General features: G+C 40.7%; 1 protein-coding gene across 7 annotated transcripts in view; it reads left to right on the plus strand.

The window, feature by feature from the left end:
- dlg1b (discs large MAGUK scaffold protein 1b) overlaps nt 1–13,216 on the plus strand; it is a 386,920-nt gene that overhangs the window by 264,271 nt on the left and 109,433 nt on the right. For all 7 annotated transcript variants that reach the window (XM_041206085.1, XM_041206028.1, XM_041206037.1 and 4 more), the window contains one exon: nt 5,630–5,765. In XM_041206085.1, coding sequence (XP_041062019.1) covers nt 5,630–5,765 — 136 coding nt within the window. The remainder of the gene's footprint in view (nt 1–5,629; nt 5,766–13,216) is intronic.

Here is a 13,216-nt window from a genome sequence, read left to right on the forward strand (position 1 = left end):
CAGGAAGTAGTGCGGAGTCAGCCACAGGAGCTGCTGGGTGTGGAGACGGGCTGTCTGAAAAGTCCACCTTGGTGCTGTGGGACTCTGTGCCAGTGGAAAGAAATAAAACGCAGGCCCTCCATCCCTCATCCCTTAACCCTCACCCCTCACACTCCCTTCACCCTCAACACTCCTGGTGCCCCATCCATACCACCTCATGACTCCCATCCAACCCCTGTGCCCTCATTCCCCCATGCCAAGCTCTGCTCTTCCACCCATGTCCTCTTTCCCCTCATTTCTCCGCCCCCCACCATGCCAAGCTCTGCCTTCCACCCACCCCCTCAGGCCCCTCATGTTCCCAAGGCCAAGCTCCTCCCAATTCCATTAACCTACTGTACACATTTTAGAACCAATGGACAGTGTATAGTGGGATATGTTGGAGAAAATAACTTTGAAAAAGTGTAATTCATTTCTCCTATGAAAGAAAGGTGAGGCCCTAGCTAATAAGTGTTAATCATCTAGGCCCATGAAGTTTCAGAAACCACAGACCCTCGAAATCACTTAACTGATGCCAACAAAATTGACTGCAGAGATCAAAAAGCCTGAGCTGTCAATCAAACTATTTTTCCTCTGGGGAGCAGATGTTCGCAATACTAGTCAGCCTCCTGTGGAGTGTGTGAGTGGCCATGGGCCACTTTTCTGTTGGTTCCTAACTACTTTATAATGGGGTAGTTTATTAACTTAATGATATACTACTTTACCTGGGACTACTTAAGGTGGGGTATAGCTAGAACTCCACATTCTGTTATTACAAATATCTTTGAATTTAAGTCTCATTGCCAAATCTTCTACACTTCTAATATATAACCTAAGATGTAACCTGTGTATGTATCTGGTTATAGATAATCTGAACACTTTGAATAAAGTAATGAATAACTGGGATTGAGTTGCACACTGTAATATGCAGTTAGTCTATTAATATAAAATAATTTCTAAACCTCTTGGTAATATTAGTCTTGCAATCATCTCCAAGTATAATTTGCCTCTGATATTTATATGTTTAACCTTTCCTTTGCTCACTACAACTAACACTTGCACTTTGGGTGTTAGAATTCTTTGCACAGCATATATTGGGAAAACTCTGAATCATTAAGCTAAATCTACTCCTTTCGGTGATTCAAAAGCATCAAAAATTACAGTTTAATATATTAACAGATGCCAGGTTAAATATTCCTGAATTATAGCAGCTTATATTTATATAACTCAATTAATGAAGAAAAATTCAGACATAATCGGACAATAATGAATAGCAAGCCAAATATGAGGAGGGTTGACTGAAAACAGTGACAGAAATGAGTTATAAGGAAGGTCTTGACGAGAGGGAGATGGAGAGGCACAAGAGTGTAGGGACGGAATTCCAGTGTGTGGGGCCTAGATAACTGAATGCACAGCCAACAGTTGTAGATAAAAAAACAAGACCACACGTAAGGAGCTGGGGAGGAGGCAGGTCTGGAGCAGGTAATATGAACAAGAACGTAAAGGAATTTAAAGAAGAGGATGATAATTTTACATCAGAGGTGTTGGTGGAATGTTTGCCAACGTAGGTCAGAAGGAGATGAGTGAGATTTGATGCTGGACAGGATACTGGGATCAATGTTCTGCATGAACTGAACTTTACAGTGTGCGGGATGTAAATCTGACCTAAACAGCATTGAAGCAGTTGAATTCAGAGGCCATGGACATGAATGGTAGTTTTAGTAGCAGATGGGCTGAGGCAGGCGATATTACCCACTATCACAAAGACTCTGTATGAGGTTCAGAAGCTCAGTTCCTATTGGCTGGGGATGGAGTAATTCAATCTGTGGCAGGGTACAGAAATTGTCATTGCTTTTCAAAGTACAAGTAAAGGAAGTTGCAATTTATCAAAGGTTTGATGTTGAACAAAGATCATAACATCATAAAAACAACCAGGAGTCAGCTATTTGGCCCATTGAGCCTGTTCCGCCATTCAGTAAGATCATGGCTGATCCAATTGTGGCCTTAGCTTCATTTTCCTGCCTGTGGCTCATAACCCTCAATTCTCTGTAGCTCCATCTGCCAAAACTTTGCCCACTCATTTGACCTATCCATAATCCCTTTGCGACTTGCCAACCTGAAAATGATCCATTTATTCCAATTCTGCCTCCTATTAGTTAACCAATCCTCTATCCACGCTAATATATCACCATGAGCATCTTGTGCAGGAACTTTTTACGTGGCGCCATATCAAATGCCCTTACACTATATCTACTGGTATTCTTTAATCCGCCTGCTTGCTACATCCTCAAAGAATTCGAATAAATTTGTGAAATACTATTTACCCTTCACAAGTCATTCTGGCTGCCTGATTGTATTATGATCTTCTAAATGTCCTGCCACTATCTCTTTAATAATGGATTCTAGCATTTTGTTGTAATCCCCATAGAGACCAATAACTTCCAAAAAGAAATTTCACTTCCAGTTAATAGCTGAAAGGATACCTCAACAAGATTACACATTTTAAGATTTTTCCTATAACGGACTAAAAGCACCATTGACTAAACACTACCTTTATTGGCAACTTACACTTTAAACTATAAGACATTCTTCTCCTTTTACTTTTAATACAACTGAAAAACACGCTTCACAGGTATACTTTCCTCCTCCTCCTTAGGCAATCCCTTGGGGTCGAGGATGACTTGTTTCCACAAGTTCTCAGGTGACTGGAGAGTCCAATGTGTGACCTCCAGTCTCTGTCACAGGTAGGGGAATGGTGTGGGGCAGAAAAAGAAGGTGCTACTGAAGACCATATAATTGATCTTGAATAGGTAAAATTGGAACCAAGCAAGAACAGGGAGCTGAACAATCAAGTAAGGACATTGAAGGGACATTGATCTGAACAAGCATGTCAAAAGTTGCATAGTGGACGAGATGGGATAAATGATAGGAGGACATCTGTGACTTTGTATGACTGTTTCAGTGCTCTGGCAGTAGTGGAAAGATGATTGAAGAACTTCAGATGTAGAGTTGCAGGAAAGATGGGCTAAATTTGAGGGATAGAAACACATTCAAAGACCTTGAGGTTGAAAGGAGATTGGGGATCCTTGCAAGGATAGGTTGAGGTTTATTATTTTTTTAATTCATTATTGGGATGTGGCGTCCCTGGCTGGGCCAGCATTTATTGCCCATCCCCAATTGCCCTTGAGAAGATGGTGGTGAACTGCCTTCTCGAACTGCTGCAGTCCATGTGGTCTAAGTACACCCACAGTGCTGTTTGGGAGGGAGTTCCAGATTTTGACCTGGCAGCAGTGAAGGAACGGTGAAATAGTTTCAAGTCTGGATGGTAAGAGGCTTGGAGGGGAACTTCCAGTTAGTGGTATTCCCATGTGTTTCCTGCCTTCTGGTTGGTAGTGTTCTTTGGTATGGGAGCTGCTGTCTAAGGAGGCTTGGTGAGTTCCTGCAGTGCATCTTGCAGATGGTACACACTGCTCCTACTGTGCATCAGTGGTGGAGAGAGTGAATGTTTGTGGATGAGCCGTCAATCATGTGGGCTGCTTTGTCCTGCATGGTGAGAAGCTCTTTGAGTGTTATTGGAGCTCCATTCATCCAGGCAAGTGGGGAGTATTCCATCATACTTCTGACTTGTGCCTTGTAGATGGTGGACAGACTTTGGGGAGTCGGGGGCTGAGTTACAGGATTCCTAACCTATGACCTGCTCTTGTAGCCAGCCACATATTTATATGGCTAGTCCAATTCAGCTTCTGGTCAATGGTAACTCTGCAGGATGTTGATAGTGGGGGTTCAGCAATGGTAATGCCATTGAATGTCAAGGGGCGATGGTTAGATTCTCTCGTTGGAGATGGTCATTGTCACTTGTCAGCCTAAGCCTGGATATTATCTGGATCTTGCTGCATTTGGACATGGACTGCTTCAGTCCCTGAGGAGTTGCGAATGGTGCTGAACATTGTGCAATGATCAGGGAGTATCCCCACTTCTGACCTTACAATGGAAGGAAGGTCATTGATGAAGCAGCTGAAGATGGTTGGGCTTAAGACACTACCCTGAGGAACTCCTGCAGTGATGTTCTGGAACTGAGATGATTGACCTGCAACAACCACCACCACTCTTCCTTTCTGCTATTGTGACTCCAACCAGCAGAGTTTCCCCCCTGATTCCCATTGACTCCAGTTTTGTTGGGGTCCCTGATGTCTCACAGTCAAATGCTGCCTTGATGTCAAGGCAGTTACTCTCACCTCACTTCTGGAGTTCAGCCCTTTTCTCCATGTTTGAACCAAGGCTTTAGTGAGGTCAGGAACCAACTGGGTTGATTTCAAAGGGTTGGGGTGATAAAAGGTGACTTTGAAAGCCAAGTGGGATAGTACATGAAGAGAGAGGAACATTTTACAGTGTTATAGAGAATGGGAGCCACGAATGCAAGCTGTGGTCATTACTTTAATGGAAATGGAGTCACGTGGGTAGGAATTGGATCAGCTTATCTTGGAGCAGATGGGGAGAGATAGGAGATGAGCAGGGTCAAGCCTAGTGCATGGGGGAGTCTGCAGGGAAGTTTGGTTTGCTAGGATAGGGAGTGGGCTGGGAATCAGTAGAGCCAGCTGAACAGAAGGTCTCTGAACGTTTTGCATTTGAAGTTGGAAATTGACCTTGCAGAATAGGGGGAGCTATAGAATTGGCTGATATTGGAGAAAAGGAGTCAGGGCTGGAGTGGGGGTTATTCTTGATTCCAGGCTAATTCCTGATGTCTAGTCAAATCTGATGGCTAAATGGATCAATAGATGGCTAAAACAGTTGAGCACCAGTTGGACTTGAAGAAATGAAGACTAGGACTGTATTGAAGGGAATGACGAGCAAAAGTAAAGGTTTTAATGGGTCCAAAGGTGTCAAAGTGAAGGAGTCTTTGAGCAGATTGACAAGTGCAGCTGTCTCATGCTGAATGGAAAGTCAAAGGCAATAGCTGGAAAGTGATATGGTGAGAGACTTAGGAAGAGTTTCTTCAATTTGCAAACATGGCAGGAAGTGCAGAATTACACATTTCCCTATGTGGTTATATAGCCACTTCTAAAGTCTATAGTAAGTTTTCTCCTCTTCATCTCTGTTGTGTTCTCTTGTCCTCTTTTTCCTCCCATGGTCCTGTGCCATGTATCACTCTGAAGTAAGGTGGATGGTTTGCAGTCATGACATTCACAACTACATTCTTTAACTGACACAAGTTAGGGTGACTTGCTGTCTGTTTGTTGCTTCTGGTGAAAAAGCAACTAACCTCTGTTTGTTGTCTCCTTGTGAAAATGTGATTAAGGTTGAGGATCCAATCCATTAGTAATAGTCTCTAGCCTGGTGCATCAAGATGTGGAATCACCAGCCCATTTACACATTTTGTGGAATAGTGGCAGTGCTTGAGAATGCTCAACACAAGCTACTTTTTAATTCAAACTTGCCAAAGCATTTTGTGTGGGATGAAGAAAAACAGTTTGAATTGAATGTTTACCCAGATTTATTTGCATTCCAGGAACATAGACTGCATTGATTTTCAGTATATTGTAGGAAAACTGTCAAGATGTTTGGATAAATATAATTCTGTTACCAATGCACACTATTTTGCTTTGTGTTCTTCTAGCCTATTCCCAATTGGAAAATCATATCACACCATCAAACTATTTAGGGAGTACAGAATACAAACAGACTCTTCCTCCATCATCACCAGGCAGATACTCGCCAATTACCAAAGTCATGGGTGATGATGAAATGACCAGGTAACGTTTCATTAATTTATAATGCATTTACTATTTGCTAAGTGACTGACATAAAACAGAAAGCCTTCTATTCCTGTTGTTTAATCCAGTAAAAATCTCATTTTAAGAAACAAATGCTTTCCTTCTCAAAAGGGAGCACTTTGTCCTCATTATCGAGTAAGTCTCATTATAAGGGAAATATAGGCTTTGAAGAATAGCTTTGATGCACAAAATGCTCCCAGTAGCTGTTTCTAAGCACGTATTCACTTTTTTTTTAGACATGGAACACAAGTTCCACAGTGAATATCTATTGACAAGCAGAAAACAGTGTCACAGACAGAATGTATCTGCTCTCTTACTGCCCGTAATCTGTATATGTTTTGTATGGAAAGATGTGTGTCTTTTCTTACCCTTGGAGTGTGTATTCCAATTAAATAATTCAGCAGCACCTTTCTTGAGCTTAAAATAAAGATTACTTATTCTCATACACTTGCCCCAAATTACTGCATCATCATACGATTGGCTTTGTGCAGGCAAACGCACATACATGATACAGATAAAGATAGTGCACTTTTACAGATTACTTAATTCAATCTCTAATTTACAATGTCCGGTTCTCCTTTGTGGCAGGCTTGTAGTTCATTGAATGGATTCGAAGAATTAGTTAAAGTGAGGGTCTTGTAAAGAGAAGTTTTCACAGCAGGTTGTGAGGTTTCTTGTAGTCAAATATCCAGGAGGTTGGTTCTCAGGTGAACTTTGAAACTGAAACAGGGATAACTTGCCACTAGTTTGAGTCTGGTTCTCAGATTGGCTGATGACTGATGGTTCTGATGCACCCTGGTATATTAAGGCTGCAGTCTCTGAAAACAGTTTCGATCACATGACTGCTGGGTTAACACTTCTCAAGCCCACCTAGGCTGGTTTGGATGGGGGAAACCATTGTGATACAATGGAAAATTGATAATGGTCATTGAGTTTTTATCTTCCTTTTTGTCCAGTGTGAAGCATGAAGATAGCCAGTCTGGAAACGCTATAGTCTTTAGGTGTTGGCTAGCCTTAAGCATTGAGATGTGTGAATTCTACAGATGGCTGTGAGGTACCCTCACCTATATCCATATTTCATTAGGTATTCATTAGAAACTTGATACTGTCTGTAGTCCAAATCCCAAAAGTCACATGATTTATGGCAGCCATCTTATCACTTGGTGTGCAATTTTTAAAAGTATATACTGAAAGATTATAGTATGACGTGTCTGTACTGGCATGACAACAGCAATTCAGTCTTTTGGAGAAGTTTTGTCAGCAGACAGTGCTTTCAACATACTGCTTGTTGCAAAGAATGAATTGCTAACGCTCCAATTTAAAGTATCCATGATTGTCCCCACTCCTGATTGATGTCTCTGGACCGTGATGGCCAAAGTATTTTTTGCACTTTGTTCAATTGGTAACTAAGTCATGCTGGTGTAGAACAGATGTTCGAAATATGGTTTATTTGGCTACAAGGGAACAACTGATTCCTTTTGCATTCTCAATGGCTTCCTCTCTGCAGTTTAATCATTGTGCCTCAAAGCCATCTGGTGAATAAGAGAGGCCTTTTTCCCCCTTATTTTACACTTATGATCGTAAGTAGTACCCGAAATAGTAAACAAAATCACTTGGAATGTAAATTATCATCTACCTTAAAAATAAAAAAATATCAAACCCTTCCCCCTTGCTCGTATGACTTCTATCTCTGTAGGCCACAGAGCAGATAGAGCCCATCTACCCTAATCATCCAACCCAAATCTTCATTGACCACCTCAAACAATATCTCCTTGTGCACTCTGTAGCCAAATTTTCACAACTCCAGGATCGTCTAGGACAATTTTGAACCCCTCCTCAAGGCAAACTGCTTTCTTTTATTGTTCTACTACTCTCACTTTATGTAAGTGTTATGAGTTTATAATTTTATTTGTCTCAAGTTAAGGCCATCTGCTTTAGCTAGCTAGCATTGGCCCGTTGTGTGTATGGTGTCACTCATTGTACTTTAGGAACTTCCTCAAGCATCACAGTTCTCCTAAACTCCAAGGATTGTTATGTTGTCTTCTATCTCCACAGTCCTTCCCAAAACTTGTCTTTTAAACCATACCTTAAATAACATTTTCTAATCCCACTTAATTTTGGCTTTTCTGTTTTTTTCACCCCATTTTCGTGAATGTTTTTGTGAAGTTCTTTGGAATATATTCCGGTGTTAATGGTGCTTTATAATTGTCACTATTTATGATTTATAAGGCTGCTTTATTCGTTTCAGGCTGCTATGATTATGAAATTTATTATATTCAAAAGCCTTGAATATTATACTAAATGCATTTAATCTATTTTAATCTGTTTTCTCCATGTTTACAACACTTGCTTATGAAACCAATGGAATAGATTTTTTTTGTCTTCACTGTCTGGGCTATAATCTTCTGTAGGGGCTATACCACTGGGATGGTCATCACCTGAACCATGCTGGGACCAGTTTTCCAACAAGTCGCATAACAAGAAGTGGAAAGGCTTTTACAGAAAATAGTGGTGGCAAGGGATCAAATTTGGGAAGATGTGGTAAATCGAGTAGAGACCAGGCAAGAGAGAAAGGTACTAATATAAACAGATGTGACAGGAAGGGATAGAGAGTACAAATCTTAAGAGTAATCAGCAGACAAGGCTAGATGCTACAAAAATAATAAAAGGACGAAACTAAAGGCACTTTCTGAATGCATGTAGCATTCGAAACAAAATAGATGAACTGATAGCGCAAATAGAAATAAGTACGATCTGATAGCCCTTACAGAGGTATGGCTGCAGGATGACATAGATTGGGATTTGAATATTGAAGGGAACTTGACATTTAAGAAGGACAGCAAGCTAAGAAAAAGTGGAGGGGTGGCTCTGTTAATTAGTGATGGTATTAGCACAATGGAGAGAGAAGAACTAAGTTCTGGAAATCAGGATGTAGAAGCAGTTTGGTAGAGATGAGAAATGATAAAGGCAAGAAGACACTTGTGGGAGTGGTGTACAGGCCTTTTAACGGTACCCACATGGTAGGACAGAGTATAAAGGCAGAAATAATGGGAGCTTGTCAGAAAGGCACAGTGATAATCATAGTGGATTTTAACCTATATATAGACTGGGAGAATCAGATGGACAAAGGTAGTCTAGATGAGTTCGTAGAATGTTTTTGGGATAGTTTGTTAGAACAGCACGTTCTGGCACCAACCAGAGAGCAGTCTATGCTAAACCAGGTATTGGGCAAAGAGATGGGATTAATTAATGGCCTAATAGTGAAGGTGCCCCAAGGTAGCAGCGATCATAATATGATTGAATTTTTCATTTAGTTTGAGGGAGAAAAAGGTGGGTCCAAGACTAGAATTTTAAACTTTAATTGGCGCAATTATGAGGGCATGAAAGCTGAGCTAGTGAAAGCGAACTGGCGAATAAGGTCAATAGGGATGCAATGGCAGGCACGTAAAGGGATATTTCAGAATGTACAGAATAGATACGGTCTGACGAGAGAAAAAAATTCCAAGGGGAGCACCCACCAGCTGTGCTTAATTCAAAAAGTTAAACTCAGTATCAAACTGAAAGAAAAAGCATATAATTGCGCAAGGATGGGTGGCAGGTCAGAAGATTGAACAGAATATAAAAAACAGTAGAGAATGACGAAAAAAAAAGGAATAAGAAGGAGTTGAATTAGAGTACGAGAGAAAACTAGCAGGAAATACAAAAGCAGAAAGATATTTAAAAAAGAAAATAGTTAAAGTGAGCATTGGTCCTATAGAAAGCGAGTCTGGGGAATTAATAATGGAAAATAGGGAGGTGGCAGATAACTAAACAGCTATTGTGCATCAGTCTTCATTATAGAGGATATAAGTAACATCCTAGAAAAAGCTGTAAATCAGGAAATGGAAGGGAGGGTGGAACTCAGAAAACTTACAATCATCAGGCAATGTGGTACTGAGAAATTGTTGGGATTGCAGGCTGATAAGTCCTTGTGTCTTGTTGCACTTCATCTTAGGGTCTTAAAAGAAGTGGCTGGTGAGATAGTTGATGCATTGGTTTTAATTTTCCAAAATTCCCTAGGTTTGGGGAAAGTTCCATTGAGATTGGAAAATAGTGAATGTAACTCCTTTATTCAAAAACGGAGGGAGACAGAAAGCAGGAAACTACAGGCCAGTTAGCTTAACATCTGTCATAGGTAAAATGTTAGAAGATTTTATTAAAGAGTTATAGTAGAACACTTAAATAAATTCAAGGTAATCGGGCAGAATCAGCATGTTTTTGTGTAGGACATCAGGCTTAACCAATTTATTGGAGTTTTTTGAAGAAGTAACGTGTTGTGGCTAAAGCTGGTGGATGTACTGTACTTAGATTTCTATAACGCATTTGATAAGGTGCCTCATCAAAGGTTATTTATTTTGTTTTTCATTCACGGGATGTGGGCTTCACTGCCTGGGCCAGCATTTATTGCCCATCCCTCATTGCTCTTGAAAAGGTGATGGCGAGCTGCCGCCTTGAACCACTGTAGTGTGAATACACCCACAGTGCTGTTAGGAAGGGAGTTCCAGGATTTTGATCCAGTGACAGTGAAGGAATGGTGATATATTTCCAAGTCAGGATGGTGAGTGACTTGGAGGGGAACTTCCAAGTGGTGATGTTCCCATATATCTGCTGCCCTTGTACTTCTAGGTGGTAGTGGTCGTGTGTTTGGAAGGTGCTGTTGAAGGAGCCTTGGTAAATTCCTGCAGTACATCTTATAGATGGTACACACTGCTGCTACTGTGCGGTGGTGGTGGTGGAGGGAGTGAAGGTTTGTGAATGTGGTGCCAATCAAGCGAGCTGCTTTGTCCTGAATGTTTGGGAGCTGCACTCATCCAGGCAGGTGGGGAGTATCCCATCACAATTCTGACTTGTGCCTTGTAGATGATGGACAGGCTTTCAAGAATCATGAGGTGAGTTACTCGTCACATGATTCCTAGCCTCTGACTTTCTCTTGTAGCTACAGTATCTATATGGCTAGCCCAGTTCAGTTTCTGGTCAATGGATGTTGTTAGTGGGGGATTCAGTGACGGTAATGCCATTGAACATCAAGAGGAAATGGTTGGATTCTCTCTTGTTGGAGATGGTCTTCTACATTTTGTGGAAAATAAAATCTCATGGTGAGGGGTAACATACTGGCACGTATAGAAGATTGGCTAGCTAACAAGAAACAGAATAGGCATGAATAGGTCATTTTCTGGTTGGCAAGATGTAATGAGTGGTCTGCCACAGGAATAAGTACTGGGGCCTCAACTTTTTACAATTTATATCAATAACCTGGATGATGGGACTGAAGGTATGGTTGCTAAATTTGCTGATGATACAAAGATAGATAGGAAAGTAAGTTGTGAAGAGGACAAGGAGGCTACAAAAGGATATAGATTGGTTAAGTAAGTGGACAAAGATCTAGCAAATAGAATATAATGTGGAAAAATGTGAAATTGTCCATTTTGGCAGGAATAATAAAAAAGCATATTATCTAAATGGTGAGATGGTGCAGAGGGATCTGGGTGTCCTAGTTCATGAATCACAAAAGGCTAGTTTGCAGATACAGCAAGTAATTAGGAAAACTAATAGAATGTTATAATTTATGGGTTTTGAGTACAAAAATGAGAGGTTATGCTTCAGTTATAGAGGCCATTAGTGAGACCACATCTGGAGTGCTGTGTACAGTATTGGTCTCTTTAAGGAAGGATGTAAATGTACTGGATGCTGTTCAAAGAAGGTTTACTAGACCAATACCTGGAATGAGAGGGTTGTCTTAAGAGGAAAGGTTGGACAGGCTAGGCTTGTATCCGCTGGAGTTTAGAAGAGTAAGAGGCGGTTTGATTAAAACCTATGAGATCCTGAGGGGTCTTGACAGCGTGAAAGTGGAAAGGATTTTTCCTGTTGTTGGAGAACTAGTGGTCATTGTTTAAGTATAAAGGGGTCTCCCATTTAAGGCAGATGAGAATTTTTTTCTTTGAGGGCCATGAGTATTTGGAACTCTCTTCCTCAAAAGGCAGTGGAAGCAGAGTCTTTGAATATTTTTAAGGCAGAGCTAGATAGAGTCTTGATAAGCAAGAGGATGAATGGTTATTGGGGTTGGGTGGGAATGTGGATTTGAAGTTGCAATCAGAACAGCCATGATCTTATTTAATGACAGAGCAGGTTCAAAGAGCTGAGGGGCCTACCCCTGCTCCTAATTTGTATATTCGTAAGTTTAATGCCATCATTTAAAATTGGGCAATATAAAATGATTAATGTCCCTCAATAAAGTCAATTGTTTTTTGTGTTCAGTTGAGCCAAAGAAATCTGACTGATGTTTGCCCTGCGTATGCTGAAAGAAAAGCACCCCACTCCGCGCAAACAATTTTCAACCAGCTGCTAACATTGTGATCTAATGTCAAAATGCAGTTCATAATTTTAACACTCTCCCCCTCCCCCCCACCGCAACATTTCATAATTCTTGATGTGCCTCCCCCATCTCCACCTTCAAAGTTCCCCTGAAAACCTTCCACTTTGAATTGCCACCTTGTCACCTCCTTTGATCTTCTGCAGTTCCTGCTCAGTGTCTGAGTTGGCCCTTTGTAAATCACCTTGGGATACCTTGCTATCTTAAGGGAAATGTGTAAGTTATTTATGTCTGTTCTCAAGTAGGTGTCAGAAGCCTTAGTATTCCTGTGAAATGGAACTGAGAATTATTTCTGGAAATATTTGCTTATTGAAATATTGAATTTGCCTTTCATGCCTTGCTCTAAAGACTAAAATTAATCAATTTTAATAAAACTTGTACAGATTTTCTATTGAAAGACCTTTAAAAATATGATTTAATATTTAACTGTGGGAATAAAATGTGATTTCTCATTGTTCTTGTGTCATCCAGTGAGGTAATCTGTGCCCAGTCTCCTTGCAGCATTTCTATATAAAATGATCCAGTAGCGAATGATAAGGCAACATTTCAAACCTCAATGGAGAAGTCCACCTTCTGTGTCTGTTTTATATTGAGCTAATATTTTCAGGTTGAAATGGTATTTTGTTCGGGTTTATGCTTTTTATGAGGGAGGAGGGAAAAGACCATAAACCTTTTCTGCTCTTCCAATCACCATTTAGTTTACTTTTCTCTCAGAATCCTGACTTTCTCTGTCTAAGAGAAAGAAGAACCTCTCTATTTTCCCTTCTTTTGGGGAAGCGCCAACCTTGCATTCAGCAACTTCGATAGTTGACACCAAAAGCTGACTGTGAGGGGAAAGCATGGGTGGGTCCATGTCCCATCCCATCCTTAAATGTTGCAACATTGTTGACTGTAATCAACTTGGGAAACTTTAGAACTATGATCCTGTTTAGCAGCTTGTACCTGTGTTAGCGGATAGTGCCTATTTTTCATTAAGCTATGTAGTGCTACTAAATTACCATCTTGTTTGTGTGAGGTACGC

This window comes from Carcharodon carcharias, chromosome 2, assembly GCF_017639515.1.
Source record: "Carcharodon carcharias isolate sCarCar2 chromosome 2, sCarCar2.pri, whole genome shotgun sequence".
NCBI lineage: Eukaryota > Metazoa > Chordata > Chondrichthyes > Lamniformes > Lamnidae > Carcharodon > Carcharodon carcharias.